Source organism: Macaca mulatta, chromosome 1 (assembly GCF_049350105.2).
Source record: "Macaca mulatta isolate MMU2019108-1 chromosome 1, T2T-MMU8v2.0, whole genome shotgun sequence".
Lineage (NCBI taxonomy): Eukaryota > Metazoa > Chordata > Mammalia > Primates > Cercopithecidae > Macaca > Macaca mulatta.
This window is the reverse complement of record NC_133406.1, coordinates 168,314,852-168,340,959: the sequence shown is the minus strand read 5'-3', so window position 1 is coordinate 168,340,959 and position 26,108 is coordinate 168,314,852. Positions and strand designations below refer to the sequence as shown.

At 34.5% G+C, this 26,108-nt stretch overlaps 1 protein-coding gene across 1 annotated transcript in view; it reads right to left on the bottom strand.

Annotated features, from left to right (window-relative positions):
- NEGR1 (neuronal growth regulator 1) overlaps positions 1–23,702 on the bottom strand; it is an 885,521-nt gene extending 861,819 nt beyond the window's left edge. The window contains 1 exon segment of the mRNA NM_001261637.1: positions 23,437–23,702. Within this exon segment, the coding sequence (NP_001248566.1) occupies positions 23,437–23,612 (176 nt within the window). The 5' untranslated portion in view covers positions 23,613–23,702.
- Positions 23,703–26,108: the final 2,406 nt, after the last annotated feature.

The following is a 26,108-nucleotide window of genomic DNA, read 5'->3' as shown; positions in this document are numbered from 1 at the left end:
GACTTACAGTGAAAAATGCTGTAGAAAATAAAGCAGAGACAAAGAAGAAATACACTATACATAAATAAGCTATTGACAATTAGAAAATAAAATTAGCTAGACATTGGATTCCACAGGGCAATTAAATAACTAAATTATTATATGTAAGTTTGTAATGCATATATACAGAATGTAAGTCCTCAATTTTTTTGAAACACTATCTTAAAAATTCAAAATGATAATGAGTACTGAGAAATAGCTTATAATTCAAAATTAATCTATTTATAAATTCTCTATAAATCTACCTATAAATATACCAGTGTATTTTTACACATTAAAATTCACTAATTTTTTTACTTTCATGAAAGGAACAATATATAGGAGCCAATAAAATCGTATTTCAGTTTGCTTACTAAATAGCAACATGACGTTGGTTATTTTATCTTTTAATTTATAATTCTCCATACCTTCATTAAGCAATTCATTAAGAACAGGAAGAAAAAAATATGGAAGGTCTTCCAAAAGGCATCTCAATATAAAATATGGTTTTCTGCTGACTTCCAAATCTTTTACACATTTTAAAATTATCACGTTTGCATCATGTGATCTGAACTATGACAAGACCAAACAAAATGTTTTATGACTAGGTCCTATGAAGCCAAAATTTGCAGTGCAAGATATGTCAGTAGTTACCAAGTATATAATATCAATATTTAAAAATTACATTAAAAACAAGGAGCTATAGATTGTAACTCAATTCAATTCAGTTGACATGAATTCAGACACTGTGCCAGGTGCCAAGGACACAACAGGCTTCCTGAAGAGATGTTTAACGGATAAGGATAAATCGGGCATGAGTCTAGGTGCCACCTAAGGTGGATAATCTCCTTTATACACTCTTTTACTTCTCTTCTTCTATACATTGAAATTTACTATATGTTCTTCAAACTCCCTTTTTCCTGTACACAATAATGACTCTTTGTGATAACTGAAGACATATTTTTTTATTAACAAGCCATCATCTAAATTATGATAGTGATTTTTAGTATTTAAAAGCTACATCTCAAAATTAGAGGGAAAGTTTTTTCCACCTGTAATTAGAGAAAAAAGTTTTACTAGTATATTATATTCCACAGCAACACAGTGCATGTTCTCAATAAATCAAAGCTATTACGGAAAGGGAGCTTATACATGGAGAAAATACATCTCATTACCTCCTTCTAAAGGGTATCATGTCTAGTTAATAGACCCTTACAAGAATATGAACATGGGGAAGCCTAACAAGTGCTCTTTGACAATAATGAGGTACACATAAAACTATTCTTGTATATGGTTCTATCTCAGGCAAAATTGCTATGCAGGTAAAGTTTATCTTTTGTTAATGCTCACCTTTTTTTTTTTTTTTTTTTTTTTTTTTTTTTTTACTATTCTTATTCCTCTATTTCAGTAGTAATTACTCCAATTTTTGTCAGATAATTTTTGTTTGTACATTTGTTTATTTTTCTCAAAGCGGTTTCTAAAATAATCAGTTTAAATATAACTTTAAAACAATAATAAAAACTTAATCATTTACTATGTATTGTACACTGCACTAAGTGCTTTATACAAATTTCCTTTTCTGCTCCTTAGAGTAACCCTAAGAAGTATGGAATCATTCTCATTTTATCGTTTTGAATCATGGTTTTGAGAGGTAAACTTGCCTAAAGTCACAATAGGAAGTGAAAGAATCTAGATTACTCTCACTTTGAAATCTGTGAACTTAAAAATTTTAGCTTCCCACAAAGGGTTTTTATATAGTATAAAGACATCCTCCATTCTTGGTTTCAGCCAAAATCAAGATTTTATTCTCTACTGATAAGCCCAATTTTTACAAAGGATATTTCTGAACAGAAACTTTCTTCTCATTCATTAAATTATACAATCTATATTCGTAAACAACGTAAAATAATTTACTCGTGTTTACTAAGCGCTTACTATGAGTCAGGCACTGTTTTTAGAATACACACGTTTTATAAAAATAAGTCCTCACAACCATTCTATAAAATATGCACTATTGGCACATGGGGTTAAGCACTTCGTCCAAAAGGTGGTAGCAACATTATGATTTAAAATGAAGCAGTTAACTCTAGAGATGACACTACACATCAGTATGTTCTACTATTACTCTGTCAGATACTTTTCAAACTGACTAATTTGCCCTGGTAAAATGAACTATGAATGAAACACAAATTTTCTAAATAGTTGCTCAAATTAGAATATAATATTTTAAATGAATTCCAGTTGAAATTCAATACAAATTCACACATGATTCAGTATTTCATGCTACAGTAAGGGAACCACATTCTTAAAAACTGACATTTACATGCAGATTGCATAATTACATTTCTTTCTGAAAAGTGAACGAATTACAAAAATTAGTCTAGAAGCGAAATATAATTAAAACAATTATTGAAGATTAAAAATAAGCAGAAATGCAAACATAAAATGTTTGACCATATTAATACAGATATTTCTGAAATTTCTAGATATAGTTATAAGATTATGGCTTTTGTTTATATTATACAGTGAGTTGAATTTTAGAAGGATCACAAATGAGCATGTTATAAAAAAATCATTTTAACATTTTTGTTCTAGGAGGAAAAAATCATGCTTTGCAGTAATAGCAAAGTAAACAACAGTCAGAATATGAGTGTAAACAGACGGCCATAGAATAAGCTGACATTAAGTTGGTACTATAAATGATGAGAGAGAGCTTTTTCACTACCCTTTCAGATGTTTAAATTTATTGTCACTTAAGTTCATAACCAATTTGGAGACCAATAGTGTGGTTTTAACACCTAGCATAAGGTATTATAAATATTTTCAATTCCCTCACATTTTAAAATAGAAATTTAATAGGCAAACCTTCTAATAAATGTATAAGCATGTTTCTCAAACTGTATTATGAAGAACACTGGTTTAAAGAGATACTTCTCAGAAAAAAAAAACCCAAAATAGTTTTATTAAAACTATAGATTTGCCAAAATAGATATTTAACATTGTCATATTAAATATTGAAAGGCTTTGTAGTTAAAAAATTATGTCTAAAACATTTTTTCTATGAACAAAATTTCATTGAGTACCAATTGTGGGGTCCGGCACCACTTTGGCAATGCTTGGCATGAAGTATGCAAGGTCCCTGTTCTTACGCAGAATTAGTGGGATACTACTCAGCCATAAAAATAATGAAATCATGTCTTTACAACATGGTTGAAACTGGAGGCCATTATCCTAAGTGAAATAATTCAGAAACAGAAAGTTAAATACCACATGTTCTCACTTCGAAGTGACAGCTAAACAATGCGTAACATGAATATACAGAGTGGAATGATAGACGTTGGAGATCCTAAAAGGTGTAAGGATAGGAGCAGGTGAGAAATACAAAATTACCTATTGGGTACAATGTACTTTATTTAGGTGATGTATACACTAAATGTCCAGACTTTGCCATTACACAATATCTCTATGTAACAAAATTGCACTTGCACCCCCTAAATCTATTTGCTTTAAAAAGAAGGGGAGAAAGACAATAAATACAGTATCATGAAAGAGCATATCATGTCGTGGAAAATGGGTATCTTACCATTTGAATGGGAAGCTATCCTAGATTGGATAATTGGGTGGCAGGGCATGCTTGCTGAGAAAGAACCTTTTACATGGAAACATGAGTGACAACAAAGCCAGAATGGTATTTCCCTTACTTACATAAGGTTGGGAAAGTGAAGTGTAATACTATATGGAGAAATTATGATTTCTATAAAGGGAGTGGATTGGGAGAGGAAGCGGTGCCCTGCCTGAGTTCTGGAAGCTTTCTCCTGAAGTGAAAGCTCAAATAGCACTGGTTTCCTTCATAGTAACAAAAGAAATCTAATTGGAACACAATGGGAGAAGAATACACAGGGTTCATTACTTTTGTCCTTATTAAAAAACTATTTTCTTCTGTTGCTGCCTGTTTTTCCTGTTTCCACTTGTTTACTTGACGTATATAATAAGCTTTTTGAGGACAAGAGATTTTTGTTTTTGTTTTTTCTAGTGGATTCCAGTCATCTAATAGAATACTCTCATATACTAAATGCTTAAACACTATTAGTTGTATCAATGAATAAATCATTATTATCTCCTTCACTCAAAAAGCAAAGATGTTTATAAATATCAAATTATAATTTAAATTTTTCTCCATGAATGTGCAATAAAGGTACATATATGCTTAATTAGTCATATATTATTTGAAGATATGTGTCTTCTAAAATTATTTGCAATAGCATACAATGTTTTTTAAAGCAATCTTATAAAAAAATCTGAAGATCATGTTGGTCAGTTAAACAAAAAGTACTTTATTATGTGCATACCATAAATATTTTTACTTAAAATACGTAAGTGTATATTTATGTACCAGTCTTAAAACATCATGTCAGCATCTTTTCTTAGTAACTAAGGGACTAAAATTCCACACTATATTTCTTCTATCACATACCACTTCCACTAAGATTACCATATTTTCAGTTCCTTATTTTTCAAAGAGGAATGACAATTTAAAGACATTTGTGAAGCATTCTGAGAAGTCATCTAGGTTTTAATTATTTTCCTCCAATTTTTTTTAGTTACCCCATCTACATATACTTAAATATTATTAAAAATAGTTATTTTAAACAATTACTTTTATCTAGTATTTTCAAATAATTCAACTTTGTAGAAACAAAAGTCTTTCTCAACACATTCATATTTAACCGACTCTGCTAATCTCAAAAAGCAACTGACAAGAAAATTTTATAGTCATATTAAAGAGAAGTTTACTTACATGCTGTAGGCATCAGATTTTTTTAGAAGATAAAGAGTGCTGATCATATATAAGTCAGCTGAAGGAGTTTTTTAAAACATGTTGATTAACATCATGTAGATGGATTAGCATTCCCATTAGCAGTCCCCAAAAAACACCATTTGGAGAAATGTTCATCGAGAGTTATCAAAGAGCTCTACTTCTTCATTCTTTGAAATTACCTAGGCAAGTTGGATGTTTTAGTTCTCTGAAGTGAATAAAATCTGCTGTTGAAGTTAAATATATGCTTAATAAAAGCAACCTTAAAATTGTTTCTTAAAACTTGTGATGAATGTAGTCAGTCAAAACAAAACAAAAAGAATGTTTAGAATGTAAAGTTGTCTATACTTGAATAGTTTCCGTTCTAACTTTCTTGAATTGCTGCTATGTAAGCATATCTTTTGGCGCACACACGCACACACACACCCACAAAACAACTCTCTCTCTCACCTCCTATGCCCAAATTAAGTGAAGTGATAAACAAACAAACAAAAAATTAAAAACGACAATGAAAAAAGATAATGGTGATGTTATGTGGTGGGAAAATAATAAGTAATTTTCAATATAACATCCTTTGCCTGATTTTCTTATCCCTATGTAGATCCATTTCCTCTTAGATGTTTCCATTATTTATGTAATACATATGTTCACTGGAAAGAGTAAAATATGATGGGGAATGGAGCACAGAAGGGGAAACGGTGTTTTCTGGAAATTAGAGGTATCCCTAACTATGACAGGCATATTCAATACAAAGGGTAAAATAAAATCAAAAGCTGTTCTGGAGTCCACTGAAAATAAAATACAATCTGTAACTCTGAGTAGTTTATGTCTGTGTAATCATTAATATGAAGACAAGTATACAGAACAAGAAATCAGACTGAGTTCCAAACCAAGCTTTGATATTTACAAGACATATTTATTATTCATAACAAAAAAGAGGTCTTTAAACATCTAAGCCTCTGTTTATTCATTTGTAAAACTGGAATTTTCACACTTGTTCTGCCTCCCTCATAAGCTGTTGTGATATTTAAGATAATATATAAGCAATACAACATTTTAAGATACAAATATTATTTCAAAGATATGAAAGAAATGTTTAAATTTTAATTTAAAAGTTGTAAGAAATATTTACAATTATATCTTGATCCTATTTTAGTAGGATTATTTACTTGCATTAAATAGCTAGATATTCTATATTAACGTTTTAAATATAGAAATTAGTCGTTATAAATGATTATATTTTGAACAATAAAGTCATATTTCTTTTTTGACATCTCTTATGCTGAAATGTCTTTTGTTATTTGTTATCCAAATTAAAATAACATATATGTGGAAACTAAATAATTTTATAGTAGTATTTTAGTTCTTAAAAAGTTTTCAAATATTTTATGATATTTAAATGAATCAATTACTTTTAATGACAGAAAATACAGCCCCTACTAACACGTATAAAACATTTAATAATGAATAGACTTTCTCAGTAATAAAGTAACAAGCCTGCACATTGTGCACATGTACTCTAGAACTTAAAGTACAATAAAAATAAATAAATAATCATTTAAAATGATAATGTTTTATTTCTTTGTAGAAAACTACCGTTTTGAAATAAAAGAGAAATCTAAAAAATATACCAAAGTTTAAGTTTTCTACAGATGGAAAACACATTAATAAGAAATTATTTTCTTTATCTTTGTCACTTTGAAGATTGTGTTAATGTAATAAATCTATAATTATTATAAATTACTGTACTGAATAACTTTTAGATTAACTGTCATTTCTTCATAAAATAGTTCAATAGTTGCAAATAATTTAACATTTTCTAATTAATCAAAGTTGAATAACTACACCACACTACTAATTTCTGTATATCTTACATAGCAGATTTCTTTTCTCTAGGCTACAATTACTCTAAACTCTTGGACAATCTTTTTGTTTTAATTATGCATGACTGCTGATAGCTGTTTGCCTGTTTAACCACCAACCTATCTGATGATGCCAACAGAAAATCATTCAAAATAATTTGGATATTTTGAATAATATATTAATAAATATCTTATATATCTTACATATAAATAAGATATATATCTTATATTTATATGTAAGATTATAATCTTACATATAAATAAGATAATAAATTGATCCTTTCATTAAGAAGATAGTTTTGTTAGCCTTTAATTTTAATTAATTTTGTGATACTAAGGTCAATCAGCTTCAATATTTCCATTAATCTTTGAGTACATCAAAATTCCTCTTTTACATTTTTTCTCTAAGAAAAATAACTGAAATGTAAACATCCAATTTAATTAAACTACTAGGAATTAATTTGAGCCTAAAGTATGAAACTTGTATACTACAGAATAACAAGTCAGTTGTTAAGTGTATTTTAAGCTTTCAAGAAAATGAAAATATATTCAATCAATAAACTATTGAATGCCCCACTAAATGGTAATATACCCTGTAGGCACCAGAAACCAAAAGTTTTTATCTTTAAAACCAAACTAAGAATTATTTGTTTCTTAAATCTCTAAGGCATGCAGTATTAAGCATACCTGCTAAGAACTTAAAAGATATTTGAAAAATCTTCAATGAGCTTCCTAGTTTTATAAATTTGAAAAACAATTTTCTTAATAGATTATACACATCATAGGACTATCATCATTATCATAACAGAATATTCAAAATAATTTTCCAACTCTGAAGTTTATTTGATTAGTCCTATCAGCTGGGACTTAATTCTTCTTCCTCACTTATGATGTCCTATTTTATAATCTCCTATTCAAAAAAAATTACAGTATGCACTCTGGAATTCAAGTGATTTTATAAAGTAAAATTCCAAAAATAATCTTACTTTCAGAGAGCATTACATTTTTTAAATATAGCACCTTACTAAACTCCTAAGATAATCTTTTGTGAGATTTCCCATCCATGTTATTACATCATCATAATGTTATTGATATTAACATTTTCTGGGAGTATGGCAGCTATATTTACAGAAAAGTGTGCCCTTGGCCTCACAAAACTTCTGGTGAGTAACTGACATAACATTGTAATGAACTCTAAAAAATGGAGATGCCAATACATATTTACCTCAACATATATTCCAAATGGATCTATGTAAACTATGTTAAATAGTAACAAACTTTAATAACTTAATAAATTAAAAATGCATATGTACCATAAGTACATACACTGTCAGAAACTAAACATGGTAAAAGATTCTACTGAGAGAAATACGTTTTTTATAGATTCACTTACTTATTTCTACACACCAAGCCTGTTAAAGGCCTTAAGTGATACTAAGGCAATTAAAGTAACAGTTCTTTCTTCACCAGGTCTATAGCTGGGTAAAAGTCTTTTATAAAATATGTATATAATTAACTAAAATACAAGAAAGGAATTTCTTTATCTTCACCAAACACATTTTTATCACATCTTGTGTTAAATGCAGGGTAAACACATTCACTATGTAAATACATTCACAAATGTGTGTAGGTATGTACATACATACATAAAAATCTAAAAAATGTACCAAGTGTATATAAATAGAGACAGATACACACACGCACACAAACACAAATTTGGGAATGAGAAAAAAATACCATTGAGCTAAATTTAGAGAATAAATAGAACCTGAAAATTATTAAAATTCTTTTTTTAGAAAATCAATTGATGAGAAGGAGAATGTCCCACACAAGAGAGGGCAATAGCAAAAGGTCCTATCTGAAATAAAGAATAATTAGTAAGTCCCTAAAGGATACTGGAGAGTAAAGAGGTAATCATGTTATCAGAAAACTTTGATGTTGATTGCTATCAGCTAATTCCCTATAATATCGATGAAGGTTTATTGTTAATATTTAGAAAAATCATACTAGCAACATTTGTTTATTTCGTACCAGGCATGATGTTGAGGAGTTTACAACGTTTATCTCATTGAATTCTTAGAACCTATTGGTTAAGCATTATCATTAACCCATTTTACAGTGAGGTAACTGATCGGAATCAGTTTCCTCACCCAATTTTCAAAATAGTTCATAGAAATATGCCACTATTTGCAAGGACCCCATCTCACATACACATGCATACGTAACTGTAAGTAGAAAAATGATGAGGCTATTAAAGGGTTTTATGAGAATTTTGAAATAGTAAGAATAATATATTCTTATATAGGAGAAGAAAGGTGAATAGGAATTTTAATGTGAAAAAAGAATATTATCAAGAATTTTCATTTTAGTGATGTCCCCGTAGTAATATTATATACACTGTGTCCTACTTAAAGCTGGACAATATGGAAAAGTCCAGATATTGTCTGTAAGAAACTAGTTATATGTATCAAATATGAAGAGAATTTTTGAATGCCACAAGAAAATTCAGAAAATCAACTCACCAATTACTGAAATTGCTAGAGAGAAGGGTCATCCATTGCACCCATTTGTGTTAAAATAACTGATAAAATAAAATCAAAAAAGCACGAATGTGCTATTTCAATGAAGAATTATTTGCAAAAGAATTAAAAATATTGTTTGCTTTGTTGGTAAAATAAAGCATCAGGTATCCCTTACACATATCATTTCAACCAAGAAAAAGGAAAATACAAGTCTATTGAAAAAAGTGTAGTATAGTAGAAGAAACACACAACGATGGTAAAAAGATTATGATGCTAACAGAAGAAATAATGAAGAAAATAAACCTTCATAGACTTTCAGAATATGTCAAAAACTGATGATAAATTTAGAGGAAAATCCATGTATAAAAGTATTACAGAGAAAACAGTATGAAGGACAAGCATCTCAGATGAAGAAAAAAATAAGTCCAAGAAGTAGAAACAATATGTGTGAGATGGTCATCACGTCTTCAGATACACTCTACTCTTCACAGCATCAGAAAGCTGCCTTGAATTTAAAATAGGTGAACCTCAGAAGTTATTAGCCAACAGAATACATCAAGTACAATATAACACGTAACAATTTCTTTAACTAGATTTTTCTGGCCATAAAATATAGCTGTATTACAGGAAGAGGAGGAAGGCAGCATAAGAAAGACAACTGATAACGAAAGAACACGAACTGTGTCTGACACTGCTTTCGGCATATTCACGAACGTTACTATAGTGATCACAATAAGTATGGGAGTAGCTTTCAGTATTTCCATTTTATAGACAAGAAAACTGAGTCTCAGAAAAACCGAATAACTTGCTGTGGCCACTGAGCTAAGAGTCAGTGAAGCAGAACATGTAAGTTTTTTATAACACACAACAGTGTTTGAGAATATAGACTGAATTACAATGTAAATTCAATAGATAGGAACTTATCTCTTATCATCATTGGATCTTAAACTCACAGAAAGTGGATAGCATACTACAGGGACTCAATGCATAAATGCAGAAATTGAGTGAATGAACTCCTGAAATAACACATTGCCTATGGGAAAAACTATACAATGAATGGAAAAATACACATTTCCAAAGAAAGAAAGAAAAATTAAAAATCAATTCAAGGATTCTAGAATTTAGAAAACATTCTATACAAATAGAAATATACAGGATTAATAATTTTAAATAAATTAATGCTGTTGACTATGTCTGTTATATTCTTATGTACAGCCAAGTGAGATAACAGACTAATATAAAATTGATAGAATAAACAATATAAAATGGAAGGGTGTAAGCATGCGAAGAAGGAGCTAGAACTGGGTTATAAAGGTTTGAAAGCATTTTTTAACAATATGAGACAAAAATAGTACTTTACTGGAAAAGCTTTGGATATATAAAGCAGCCGCAGCCATCGTAAAATTTACACTTCTCTTGGGTACACATGCAAAGTCTCTAGAAGAAGGATATATAAGCACATTTTAAAAGATTCTTAAATTATGTACTATTGGATACAAACAAGTTTTCAATTAGGCTATAAACTATATAAACTACTGCTACCAGCTAGCAGAGAAAGGCAACATATCTAATACGCTTGATATTTTTCATTGATGGCAATTAAACATAAGACACTGTAACTTACTACTGACGTGTTATTGAAATCGGAGTACAAGGAACTTTTATAGGTCTCTGAATCTTTGGATCTTCCTATCTTGGGAAATAATGGTGCTTAAAATTATTGGCTGCCTAACCCCTATCAAAGGAGTGAATCAAGGTGATTCAGCTGTTCAGAGTTATATCAGGATGGACATTCAGATGATTAAACTAGGGACTTGGAATACTATAACAAGGAACTACTGATTTTCATTTCTTTTAAGGACTAGAGTATACAAAAAAGCTTCAGGACATATTGTGGCTTTTGAAAGGAAATGAGCACGAGCCTTGGAGACACACAGGCCTAGGATCAAATCATGGTTATGCATTAATTGCTGTAATAAAGTTCGGAAAATTACTCAGCTTCTATGACGTTGTTTCCCCATTTGTAAAGTAGAAGAAGTATAGTTTGTTGTAAAGATTCATTGCAGTGATCAATACATAATACCTAACTATGTGTGATGTTCAATAGCTGTTTTTTCTGTTATGTTATCAATAGCTTGTAATCATTAAAGGTGGAATCATTTATGGATGAGATATTTTCCTCCAGAATATCTATAGTAGTTTTAAAAATTCACAATTTTCCTATCTACTAAATGCATGTGACCATTTAATATATATGCTATATATTATATATGCTATATATTAAATATATATGCATATGCATTTAATATGCCAAATATGTAATCTCATTTAAACAATTTCACGTTTCCTCAACTATAGAACATACTGTCTTGATGTTTTTAATCACTGTAGACTTAGAAGCTAAAAGGCAGTTGGTGATCAGTAAATGCATAATAAATGAATAACGAATAAATTTTTTGTCAATTGTTTTGATTTCTTTTAGTAAGAGGTACAAGATAATGAGAAAGGCACTGGGCTTGGGATAAAGGACTTGGATTGTAATTGTGGCTCCGCCACTTGCTAACTGTTCCAACTGGTTCAAGTTACCTTCCCTTGCCAATCTACTTGGCTATAAGAGTGGGAAAGAAATAGTTTATTGTACATAGTTGTGAACGTATGTTATATATGGTAGATGTTCTGGGACTGTGATTTCAATCTGAATCATGATGTTGATGATGGCTCCACCATCATGACGATAAAACACTATGCTGTGCATTTTGCAAATATGCAGAATTAGGGCAAGCATTCATACATAATTCCAAGCTTTAATTCAGTATATTGCCTCTGGCAACAATGGCAATGTATAGGGAAAGTTCTTGCCCATACCTACTGCTTCTGAACTGCATTGCCTTCAGCATAACCTACAGATGCCCCGAGGAACCATAAGAATATATCTAATCCTCAATAATTATTTGCTACACTATCCAGAATCCAGAGTTTGCTAATTTTTTAATGCTAGTCCTCTTATCAACTATTCCAGTTATCAGTTATCACGATTAGAGTTTGCTAATTTTTTAATGCTAGTCCTCTTATCAACTATTCCAGTTATCACGAGCTGTCATATCTTCCATTCTAAACTGTCACAAATGTTCATCTTCATCCTCCGACTCTTTCACTGTCATTACTTATTTCTAATTACTTTTACTTCTTCTCTTCTGTTTCTTTCCATTTCTCACTTAAGTCCTCATTGCTTCATGTGACCACCCAATTATAGTGCTCTGTCACTTCTGGTAAGTGAATCAAATCACCATCAGTCTGTTGAGCATAAAATTTGTGATTCCATTTCTTTTGAGTGCTCTGGGTGTGCACCCTAAGAGCTAAAACATTTTTTAGTGTGTTTCTACTTCCAGATGTGAAGCCAAGTGCCAATAAATTTCAAAGTGAGATTAGCAGGAAAAAAGCAGCATAAAATTATTAGCTAATGTACTTTTAGTACTTACTATGTGTTACGTACTGCCAGCATTTTACATGTAATATCTCATTTAACCCATCTACTTCTGTTGTGGAGACAAGGCTTTTGTTCCAGGTCACATAGCCAGTAAGTACAGAAGCAGGAACTAAGCAGGAAACTAAGCAATTATGATAGATGATAAACTGTACAAATAAGCAAAAGTAACTTCACATCTAGAATAATTTGTGAACAAAAATAAGTAACATAAGCATAAGAAAGAGATGCAGAAGACTTTTCAAAGATGTATTATAATCCCTCAATGATGTGAATAGATTCTTGGAAGCTGCAACTTTAAGTAAAACAACATACAGCAGGTGATTGAGTAACATCATTTTGTTCCATGTTGTTTTCTTATAATGTTGAGGAAGGAAGAAAACTTATTTTCATTATACATCATTTTGCTTAAGTCAGAGTTTCTAAAAACTTATCAACAACACTAAATGAGCGCTTACGGTATATCTAATCTCCTTTTGTGAACATATTCCAAAAAATGGCCCCTGACCCAATTGCAGGCCAAGGTATAAAGCTGCTATCTATGTTCTAAAATAAATATAGACTAGTAACTGAGAAGGAAGACATACACCTGCATGAAAAACACAATTTTCAAACTTCAATATGTACAGTGTATATTACTTCATCATGGAAAAGTGATATGATTCAGCTGTGCACCCACCCAAATCTCAACTTGAGTTGTATATCCCAGAATTCCTATATGTTGTGGGAGGGACCTAGGGGGAAGTAATTGAATCATGAGGGGCTGTCTTTCCCATGCTATTCTCATGATAATGAGTAAGTCTCACAAGATCTGATGAGTTGATCAGGGGCTTCTGTTTTTGCTTCTTCCTCATTTTCTCTTGCTGCCACCTTGTAAGAAGTGCTTTTTGCCTCCCGCCATGATTCTGAGGCCTCACCAGTCACGTGGAATTGTAAGTCCAATTAAACCTCTTTTTCTTCCCGGTCTCGTGTGTGTCTTTATCAACAGTATGAAAACAGACTAATACAGAAAATTAAGGGCTTAGAATTATTTCAGTTATTTAATAATTATATGAAATTAAATATATTTTCTTTTTTTTTTTTTTTTTTTTTTTTTTTTTTTTTTTGAGACGGAGTCTCGCTCTGTCGCCCAGGCTGGAGTGCAGTGGCCAGATCTCGGCTCACTGCAAGCTCCGCCTCCCGGGTTTACGCCATTCTCCTGCCTCAGCCTCCCGAGTAGCTGGGACTACAGACGCCCACCACTTCGCTCGGCTAATTTTTTGTATTTTTTAGTAGAGACGGGGTTTCGCTGTGTTAGCCAGGATGGTCTTGATCTCCTGACCTCGTGATCCGCCCGTCTCGGCCTCCCAAAGTGCTGGGATTACAGGCTTGAGCCACCGCGCCCGGCCGAAATTAAATATATTTTCTCTTATACTTCTATATAATGAAATGTCTGGGCTTAATTCTATGTCATCCCAAGGGATCTAAAGTTTAAGGTAATGTGATGAGAAGTCACTAATACAGCTTAAAATGCTTTCCTCCCTCCCTTTCTTCCTCTTCCCTTCCTCCCCATCTCTTCTCCCATTCTTTCACTCAACATTCAGGTTTTTAATACTAATAATCTACCAAGCACTACACTAAGTAGTCCACAAGCCATTTTCTATTCAACTGATCATCAGCCAAATACACTAATTTGAAAATACTTACAAATCAAATATTAGGTATCTAAATATAGTCTACTGTAAGAAATATTCTATTTATAAAATTAGAAAAACTTTACGATCTCTTTATTAGACACCCTTATATTACAGGATAAATGTTATTAAAGAAAATATATAAAATATCTTCTGATTACAGCTCTTATATTCACAGTATCTCTTAAATTCATTAATACTTCTAAATGTAACTTAGTTGCATGAAAAGAAAGGGGTTTCTGAAGACAATGGAACACATATTTTCCATGGCTCTTTAACTTATCTAAAACCTTTACATACTTTATGGCAGTAGCCACAGCTTTAAACACACACTAATACGCACACAAACTCTATCAATAGCATGAGCATGGGCACTGGACCTATGTCCAAACGACTCAGAAAAATTCAGTAAAGAACAACTTTGTTCCGGACTAAAAAGGGTTATAAACATCTTCCTTAAATTGAGTAAATTACCAGCTATCTGGAAAGTACAATGAATTGGCTTTTATTCAAAAGAGCAACATTTAATGCTGGCAACACTGCCAAATTCCTCCTTTCCTCTATTCTTCTTTTCTTAGAGAAGGTGATTAAGAGACCAATTCCCATGCCAGCTGAATGCTTATAAGAGCATCAAAGGTCCTCTGTCAGGATTCAGAACTTGATATGGCTTAGAAATCACTACACCAATAGATAACATCCTCAACATTATAAATCAAAGCCATATGACCACATTAAAATTCTATCAGCTAGTATCAATACACTGTGGTTTATAAAGTACTGCTGACCTACCTCTAGGAGATGGTTAAAATGATACAAAAGTTCTGCTCTGGTTTGGGGCTTGTAGCTACTTTTTACAATTCAGTAAAATTGTAGCAATAGCAAATTCTTTCTACCTTTGTATCCTTATTGATTTCGTTTAATTAAAGCTTTAGGAGAAAGGAAGAGAAGGCTCCACAAGTTGAGGTAGAAACAGAAACAAATGTTAGGAGGCCACAATAGATATTTTGCTATTTTGAACTGTTCCTGCTATCTGTTGATTATAATTGTCAAGGGCAAAAGCCTTCCTATACAATGTAAAATCTGGGATCTTCTTAAAATTATAACTACATTTCAAAATCTTACAACTAAATCATTACATTTCACACTTTTCTGCTTAAACCTACAGTAAGAATACCTTTGAAATCTTAACATAGCACATACACACACACACGCAAATACACACAAAATAGAAGTTAATCAAAGAACACTTTACCTTTCTTAGGTAAAATGCCTTATATTTTGGAACATTTTATTTAATAATACCTTTAGCAAGAAGTATATTTTCTTCAAAGTAGACTATGTCCTGTAATTTAAAGACACTGAATATTTCCAATGTATATCTCTTAAACCACTAAGACTTCTGCAGGAATTACTTAAGGCAGGGACTGTTGATATATGGATTTAACAAAAAAACACTTAAATACATTCATTTCTTCACTTACCCTTCCATTTACTCATTAATTCAAAAATTAGTGGATATTGGCCTGATACATGAAAGCTTCTGTGCTAAGGCCCTACAGATAGCTGCACGAGCGTTTTACCACTACAAACCCGTGTGTTTTTCTAATCAAAATTAAAATAGCAAAGAAAAACAGAAAATACATATTTGCAAAATATCAATTTCTATTATTTATTCATAAAGATCTTATAAGTTATACCACTTTTTTCTGTAATATATACAGCAGAGTAATTAAAACTCAATTTGATAACGATTATGACTGTGTAGAAAAATCTGAGATTTTAGTCTCCAGTCATACGGGAAGTTTTTGTTTCTGCTGGTTAATTTGAAACAACACATAAAATATCTGACAAAATAAAATGTGAACCAATTTAACATTTCCTTTAGAAAAGCAAAATGACAGGTAATAGGATACTCCTAGAAAAAAACACAATAAATTTTATTTTTTCATATGCATAGAAAGTGACAATGACAATCTTTAATCTATCAGTGAGCTTCCAGAGAAATGCAATGAACGATATCAAGAAATTCAACTTCCGGCCGGGCGCGGTGGCTCAAGCCTGTAATTCCAGCACTTTGGGAGGCCGAGACGGGCGGATCACGAGGTCAGGAGATCAAGACCATCCTGGCTAACACGGTGAAACCCCGTCTCTACTAAAAAATACAAAAAAATAGCCAGGCGAGGTGGCGGGCGCCTGTAGTCCCAGCTACTCGGGAGGCTGAGGCAGGAGAATGACGTGAACCCGGGAGGCGGAGCTTGCAGTGAGCTGAGATCCGGCCACTGCACTCCAGCCCGGGCGACAGAGCGAGACTCCGTCTCAAAAAAAAAAAAAAAAAGAAAAAGAAAAGAAATTCAACTTCCTTCCAAATTCAGAAATCCTCTCTAGAGCATCCCTGAGAGAGAGTCATTTAACGACAGTCTTAAATGATCATTTCTCCTGAATAATTACAGAAAAATGTACCAATAGTGGGACTCAATGACAATCGTTTATTTATATATGAACCAGACACCTATATAAGTGTCTTTTAGAAAGTGTTTTGCAGGAGCAAATGAGAAGGTCACCACATCATCTGATACACAGTTAAGAGGGGGCTTTCATCTATAACTCTAGCTACTTGACAGCTTCAGGCATAAGGATGGCTTGAGGCCAGGAGTTTGAGACCAGTCTGGGCAACACAGTAAGACCCCATCTTTAAAAATAAAAATAAAAATAAATTAGCCAGGTATGTTAGCACACACCTGTAGTCCCAGCTACTCAGAAGGCTAAGGCAGGAGGATCACTTGAGCCCAAGGATTTAGAGGCTACACTGAGCTATGATTGTGCCACTTCACTCCAGCCTGGGGGACAAAGCGAGACTCCATCTCAAAAAAAAAAAATGTTTAAGTCATGTGATGTCTATAACGTCTTAATTTCTGCAATTCTGAAACAAGATATGGTAGAAAAATGACTTGAGTTTTAATCAAAAGATTCTACTTGTTTGAGACTAATTCCTACAATAGTCAAATAGTTCAATTAGCAATATTGTTACGGTCATATACTTCGTAAAAACTAGAAACTTTTATTGTCACCTCAGATGTTATTCTATATAAAGAAAGACATTTAATTTTTATTGAATTCAATAGGCAACACTCTATGAATTGTCTTAGCATTTTGATCACATATCTACAAGCAGGGTTTAATCATAGTTATTTTTGGCTTAGTAAAAAAATGTAACACTGTTATTGAATCTCATCAATATATGTTCATCAATTTATTTTCCACACATAGCAACATTATATATTTTCCTACTGAAATTATTAAATGTTATATTAATTCAACATTTATTCATTTGGTTCATTATTAATATAATCTGTGTATGGATTAAAAAGCCTCTTCTTTTTTCTTTGTAATATGCCTCAATATTCTTATGGCTTAACTTCTATGCACGTTTCCTTTAAAAACTATTACATTCAGTGCTAGTAAGCAACATTTATAGTGCCACAGTCACTCAATCAAATATAATTAAAATCACAAAAACTATCACTTTTCACTATGTATCTATCAAGGTTCTACAAACACCACCATTCTGTGTATTAAAAATGGGAGAATTTAATGTAGGAAATGTATTTTAAAGGGGATAGAATACCTGGGAAGCTAAATAGAAGGTGGTAAGATAACTCAGTGGTTAGTAACATCAGGAAGCCACTACTACTACTAGGTTGAAGGCAAGAAGGGATAAAGCAGTAAAGAGAAACACAGGGGCTAGTTATCAGTTGGAAGTTGAAACAAAAAAGGTTCCCATGGGAGATGAATACAGTGCTGTACACTGCCCAAAACAATGAAAGAGGGGAGAAATGCCCTAGCCCCTCACTTCATGATGTTGTCCCTTCACCAAAAACTACTTTCCATTGGCTAATGACAGCCTGAAGATAGTTCGCATGGAAGACTGGGAAATGTAGCTTTAGGGATTAGCTCCAGCCTCCACCTGAAGACCCCACCACCACCCCATAGCACACAATAGCAGATGGACAAAGGATGGGTCTGGTCAATCAGGCCCAGAACTCACACAGACCATGATGGGAACATTTCTGTAAATTCTGTAGAAGTCAGGTATTGCAGTATTAACTTATTCTAGGTAGTGATTTAATTGTAAAGCCTATCTATTTAAAATAAGTAGTTCATTAACATGCTTGTGTTCAAAGATCTATACAACTACATGGGTTTTTGAATTCTTCTGAACTAAAAAGATTGGGCAAAATACATTTATCTAGAAAATTAAAAATATTATCTTATACTTTTATTAATAGTTGTGTACTAAAGTATCAAGTAATATATCTTGCCAATAGAACAGTTCTGCAAATCAATATAGGTAACATTTAACATTTATTACATATTCTAGAACATATTTTTCCAGATTGACCATTCTGATAATCCATTATCCCTCCTCTTTTTAAAAAGAAAAAAAAAAAGAACCCTCAGGATTTTAAAAATATTTCTTCATAATACTATTTAATAGACATACTAAATAGTTTTAAAATAGTGCCTTAATGTCCTAAATTGAAAATATTTGTAAAGTTGAACTGAGCATTTGGAAAGTATAATGCATCAATGTGTAGGAATAACTCAACAGAAAATATGAGACTCTCAAATACTATTCCAAAAGTACACCATAATTGATTTTTACTGCTATTGGTAATTCTGTATTCTCACACAGAAATCATTTATTTTATTGTAACAGCATGCATTTCAAATCATAACCAGTTAATGTAGTCTAATAAAAAGGCAAATGTAGTGAACAAATAGGATAAGCAATCATAAATACTTGTCATATTCATTCATAAATTTACTTGCAAAAGTTTTGTGGTTTCCAATAGTGTAGAAATATGCCCTAAGCAAAAACCTTCTTCCATATTACAATATCATAGTAGGATATCACATAACTTTCATTCAAATATATTGCATTAAAATGACAAGAGTTGTGTTCAACTTTGCTAAGGTAAAAGAAGATATCACAATTAAGGAAAGAATCTTACTTTTTTCGATTAAAGCATGACAACCAGATAATAGGATATTTTGAAATCATATCAGAAAGGTGACTAAAAAAGTACAAACTTCATACAGAAGGGCTGAATAAGAAACAGATTGAAAAAAATTAAGCTTAAAAATAACACGTGTTTTAAAAATGTGCAGGCACTGGGAGGATGTAAATAAGGATGTTCATAGTATTGTTTCCAAGGAGTATTAAACATTTTTGACATGTTTACATAACAGTATTTATTACTAAGGTAAGAGTAAAGCAACTGGTTCATATTAAAGTGACTGCAAAATGATTTTTTTAAGTCTCCTGAAATTTATGTATTGTTCTAGAGCAGAGTTATATTCCCCTGAATTCTCCAGTTCCAGAAACATTGGGTCCTGAAGCATAACCAATATGGTTCTAGCATTCCTGTTCTCTACTAGGTCAGCCCATGACGTATTAACTCAGATCTTCCATGTACTACAAAATACAACTCAAAAAATGTAAAAAAAGTTAATGTCTCCATACAAGATTAACAAGTTCTGTTAAGAATAAAATACTGTATATATTAAATGTAGTAGCAATTAAAGTCTATATTTAATAAGTTAATGGAAACAGCTTGTGTTTATAGCAAATTACAATGTATTTTAGACACCATATATTTTTTAAATACAAAGCTTAAGAAAGGGAAATATCAAACATTACTATATTGAATATCTGTATCATTAAATACTTTATCAAGAAGGTCCAAATAATTCAAGTGAATCATTCAGAAATTTAGCACTGAATAATATTATTAAAAGTAAGAAACATCTTTACACTTCGTATGTATGGCTTCACTAACCCTAAGAGACGAAGGTAAAATGATAAAAATATTAAAATTATTAAGTGGAATGTCATCATAAATCCTGTATTTAAGCTAAACAGAAAAGATGATTTATAAAATGACAGATACAGTTAGATAACAGAATGAATTTCCCTTGTGTATTATAACTACACTTAAGGAAAGTTTTGTTTTTCATGATCCTCTTCTCAAAAACAGACATTCTGGCACTTAGGAAACAGAAATGTATCATTTGACCTTTAAACTTCTGTTTCATTAGCGTAACCACAAGCAACAGAGTCACTGACTGGCATGTTTGCACTTTAAGGCCTTTAGCACTTAAAATTATTTGATAACTGTTATGCCACTATTTGTTTTTTATTAAAGACACTGTGAGGAATATGTTACATTAAAAATAGAATATACTGTGCAAAGTTTGATGAATGATATCATGTAATTCGGTTAAGTGTTCTCCTGAGCACTTCATTCACGTATTTTGATGGGACAAGGGCGTATGTTTGAAGGGTAGAATTTTGTTTTGTTTTATAATGAGTTAGAGAATAACAACAGATATGGTTTTAAGTATACAAAGAAAAAACAAAATATAACTGTGACATTACTCTTGATTTAAAAAAAAAAAAATGCATCACCTGAGTTGCCTATACTCAATTAGTCCTTAAGCTCTATCTATATTGGTCTATGAGCAGAGGAAATTATCAGCTGTAGAGAAGTCAAGAAAAAAATAACTGGCAATATTTAACGTTTTCTAATGGAGACAGAATTTCTTATAAATGGATATGTTAAATTAGTTTAAAACCTACAGACAATGTAAGAAGTTCAACAACTAGATACTTCTTTGAGAATCTCAGAATTACTATAAGCAAATTGCTTTGAGTAAAAAGTAATGTAGTTCAAATTTCTATTTCATATGATAAAAAAATACTTAAAAACTAAAATCTAATTTGTTAGAAACATTATCGAGAAGACAAAGAGACTCTGTTCTCTTCAAGAAGTTTGAAAGTCAAAAGTTCCCTCAATATCACAAAATGCAGGATATAGCATCTAAATGGATGAAGTACAGAGCACACAAAGTAAACAAGGACTGCACCAAACCAACAACACTGGAAATATATGGTCCCCACATATTAGGGAAGCTTCACTATTGGAAGCAATGAGTGAACTAAACATGAGTCTCCTGGAAGCAGAATGTGGGTCCAGCTATTTTCATTAACCATAGTATTTATTTAATTGTTGTTTGTTTGGTAAACCAAATGCCAGAATATATTATTGAAAGAAAAGCAGTCTTCTAAATCCTTTAGGGTGGAAATGGTAATGCTCACTACAAATAAGCAATATGTTGCTTACTACAAAAATACATATTGCAGCTCCCATGATATATGTTTGCAATCTCTGAAGATAGTGTTTTGCCCTTATCACTGTTGTTCAAACTTCTAAAACAAACTTAACATAAAGAGTACATACAGGCTTAATTTATATCCTCTCTGTGACAAAGAGTTTATCACTGTTACCAACAAAGAAAAGTTTTTCTTTTTACTATGTAATAACAAAGATATTAGTTACTTTTGTATACAGTGACTTTTTAATTCAAAACAGAAATTATTAAAAACACATGCATTCATGTATATTAAAAAATATGATAGTATTCCAAATTTGAACTCATAGGCATGTTCCAAAAGGTGTAAGTCATATACCACACCCACATCATTAAATTTAAATATGTTGCATGATTCAAACAGAAACATTTCCCACTCTCTTTCACCTTAGACATGTCAAGTACACTGATGTTGTGCAAGCCACACTTACAAGTCAACTACCACCCAGTGGAGAGAAAGAAGATCTTTCAGGGAAATGTGAGGTGGGGTGGCAAGGGGAGAAGGGAGGGTGATGGGAAAGAAATGAAGGAATAGGGCGTTTAGCTTTGTTTAGATCTAAGCTTTGGTGATCATTTATATTTTCATAGGAAATATTTCCAGACTCCCTCTCTGCACTGTTGCTTAGGGTTAAAACCAGGGTATGGATGTTCATTAATGACAAACCACCTCAGAGATCAAGCTTAGGGGAAAGAAGGGAAAAAGGAAAAATGAGAAAAAGAAGTAAAACTGAAGACTGAAGGAGGGAGGAAGGTGGGAAGAAAGAGACGACAGAAAGACATAGAAAGAGAAAAAGAGAGGAGAGCCAGAGTGAGAGCGAGAGAGGCAGTGTGTACACATGTGTGAGTGACAATGTGGAACAGAGAAGGAGAGTATGCCTTTTAAACAGTGAGAGAGGATCTGAATGTGGAAGTGTTTCTTAGAGCATGCAAGTGCCAGTGCATGTGAGGATGTGAGAGTATGTGAAGTAGTATGTTTATAGAAATAAGAGTTATGAGGGTGAGTAAATGGTACTGGAGGGGAAGAGTGACCATGCCTGTGTGTGCCACAGGGGTGGGAAACGGTATTGGGAGAGGGACGAGAAATGGGAGTCAAAAGCACAGGATAGGGACATTAAGGAGGAATAAAAAAAAATTAACTAAAAGGAAAAGGGTTAAAAGAGAGGAGGAAAGGGGATTAAGTGTGAAGAACAGAAATTAAAGTCGTGGAGATAAAAATGAGAAAATATGCGAACAAATTTTAAAAAGGAGGGAAAAAACGAAAATAGAAAAGGTGTGAAAAGAGATATTGGAGGGAAAAAGAGTTACAAGGAGGTGGGGAAAATGGTATAAGAGAAGGAAGAAAGAGAAAAGAAAGAAAAGAGAAAGCGGTAAAAGGAAAGAAAGATAAAGAGCAAGAAATCGAGCCTGAGTGTCCAAGTGAGAGGGAAAATAAATGGGAGCAGAGAACCAGCAGTTTGAAAGAGTCGCTTATGCTGGAGTAAAATAGAAACAAACCTTATAAACTTGTCAGACTCTCCAAGAGTACCCCATGACAGTAAAACAGAGACCTTGTGCATTCAGTTTCAAAGTGGCACCTGCCCCTCCTTCTAAACCTGACAGTTCACTCATCCCCAGGCTACTTGGCGTTCCGGCAAAGTGCTTTAGCATCACAAGTCCAGCTTGCTACCTGCCCCAGCATAAACGGCCCGGGGCTCCGGGAAGAATCTGCACCTGGAATTCTTGAGATGTGGTCTTTCCATGATGAGCACCACCAGCATTATTGCTTGTGTTATAAAGAAGGCAGAGAGGGTTCAAAGAGAGACAGAAAGATAGACCGAGACAAGTACGAAAAGCACGCCGTTCTTCCTACCTAAGCACCGCCGTGTCCCCTTTTCTGACCATCATGTTGTCCACGGCAGCCCAGGGGAAGTCCACACTCTGTCCAGCCGGGAGGCAGGAGGGTAGCAGGCAGCACAGGCTGAGGAGCACCGCCGCCAGCCACTGGTTCGAGCAACAAGCACCCTGCACCAACATCATCATGTCCATCCCTGCTAGGGCTGCTCACTCTCCAGCAGCTTTCAGCTCGCACTCCCCCACCCCCTGGTGCTGGCGAGTCTTCCCGGGAACCAGGCGGCGCGCCACAGGATTTTTTTTTTTTTTTTTTTTTTTTTTTTTTTTGATGGGTGGGTGGGTTTCTTTTCTTTCTTTCTTCCCCCCCACTCCTGGTTGTTGGGTGTTGTTTCTCTCTTTTTGTTTTTCGGTGTTTTTGCCTCCCCCTCCTCCTCTTCGCTTTCCCTCCCTCCCTCCCCTCCCTCCCCCTGGCACCACACTACACCTCCTCTCGGTTGCTTTTGGCCGCGTCCGGAGTGTGTCTAATTCTCGGGCGGCTCGCACACCATCTAGCGAGGAGGCGAGCGCGCCGGAGAATGAGGGAGGAGGCGCGGCGGCAGCGGAGGAGGCAGGGCGAGCGGCGGCGGCGGCTGCAATCGCAGCAGCAGCAGCAGCAGCAGCAGAAGCAGCGCGGGGCGCTGCGCCGGCCGCCGGCCCCCGGGCTCGCGCGCGTTGCCAAGCGGCCGTTTCCTTAGCAACCCCGCCCGGGGACTGGGGATGGAGAAGGGGGGGTGGATTAAAAAAAAAAAAAGAAAGAAAGAAAGAAAAAAAGAAAAACGAAAGCAAGAAAACAAGAAAAGAAAGACAACGAAAAAAATAATTAGGAGGAACTGTATCACAATTATGCAAACCGAGGGGGAATGAGAGCCACCGTAGAATGAAGGCTTTCCTTACTGTCGTAAGCGCTAGAGGGATGCTTTGCTAGAAAAGTCTGCGTGTCGGGGCTGGGGTGAAGAGAGCTGAGGGGCGCTTTCCCTTCTCTCACCGGTGCGTTTTACCTCTCGAGGCACCGTAAGTTTGAAGTCCTCCAAGTTGTGGTCGGCGCCATCATGACGCCGGCGACTGTGAGTTGTTTTTTTGTTTTTAATCTCGCCTGGGTAGCTACGCTGCAGTTAACGAGCAGCCAACTAGTTCTCTCTTTGCCTTTTCTCGGGAATAGGTAGGGAATGGTGGCGGGGCGCTGCTTTTTTGCGGGGACACGAGGAGGTGCAAGGCCTTACGGTAGAGCAGCTTGCGTGACTGTGGGGGTCGGCCAGTATGGATTGCAGGACGCCCCTCTTTTATCTGTGCGTGTTGACACTAAGTTGTGTGTGTGAGTAGGGGATTGTTTATGGTCAACATGGAGTGTGTGTGTGATGGAGAGTGTGTAGTACGCGCGAGGGCCAGCGTGCGCGCGGGGGCCTGTGCACGCGCGGCACGCAGGCGCGCTGGGAGGCACGGGGCGGGTCGTGCTGGGATGCAGAGTCGGGAAAAGACTGCAATCAAGTGTTTTAATTGTGTAGAGCCAGGCAGTCCCGTTATGTAAGAGGCAGTTTAACCCATTTGAGCCTATCAGATCGGCGCATCTGAGTCAAGGCAGGGTAGAGTTAAGGGGTTTAACGAGTCGCAGGGTTGTATTTCTTAACAATCTCCAAACCGGGTTGAACAGGCTTGCTCCTCCGCGGTGCGGAGCGGTAACCTCAGCTTCCCCATGCAGCAGCCCCGCCGCAGCTCGCCGGGCTGTTTTCAGCCCTGCCCTGGCCCTAGGCAGAAGGAGATACTAGGCATAGGGCCATCCCCTACTCTTTTTTTTTCTTCTTTCCTTCTTGAACTCATTTCCAGATTCAAGATCCCTAAGCTTTTCCGGGCCATTTGCAAATCAATGCGAGAACCGAGGCTGAGTCGTTAGCAGCTACACCAATCAATCTTGTTCAGCGAGGAGTTGGGGAAGCAGAGCGGGGAAGTGAAAGTGGGAAATAAGTAATTAAAAAATAAGCTCCCTCCCCCTCACCCCCAACTTTCTCCCTTCCTTCACCCCATCCCCCTTTAGCAGTCTTTGAAGAGGATTTTCTTTGCCAGATCCCAGTTCTTCTTCCTTTGGAGGAAATAAAGCAAAACCTCACAAGTACCTAACTCGTTTTCCATAATGCTAGCAGGGTCCTTTGGCAAAGCGCACCGAAGCAATACTCTCTGCAGGGGTCAGCATCCGGCTGCCTCCCCAGACTAAGCTCTTTAGGAGGCAGGCAGGGAGTCGTTTTGCTTGGTGGTAGCAGTGTTCAGAGTGATTTTTATCGCCATGCACGGGGATATATGGGGAAAGGGAAGGGTTCCCATCACCTGTGACCACCCAGACTGGCTTATCGAAGAATCCTTAACTAGCAACACCTCCCTGCTGAACTGACACTCCAAGTCTGGGCAGTTAACGGAGACATTTGAGGCAGGAGTTACTGATATTAGTATTCTGCCCTGACTCTCAAAACCGACTCGGAAATTGAGAGTGCAATAGTTTCAACCGCATTTTGAAACATCAATAAAATGTTAGTCATTTGCGGATGAATGAAAACATTTTCTTTACCGTCTGGTATGCTAGGGAAATAATTGTCAAATGACAGACTTTCACTAATATCGATGCCAAATACCTAGCTAACACTGTCATCTTGTTAACTGCATTTT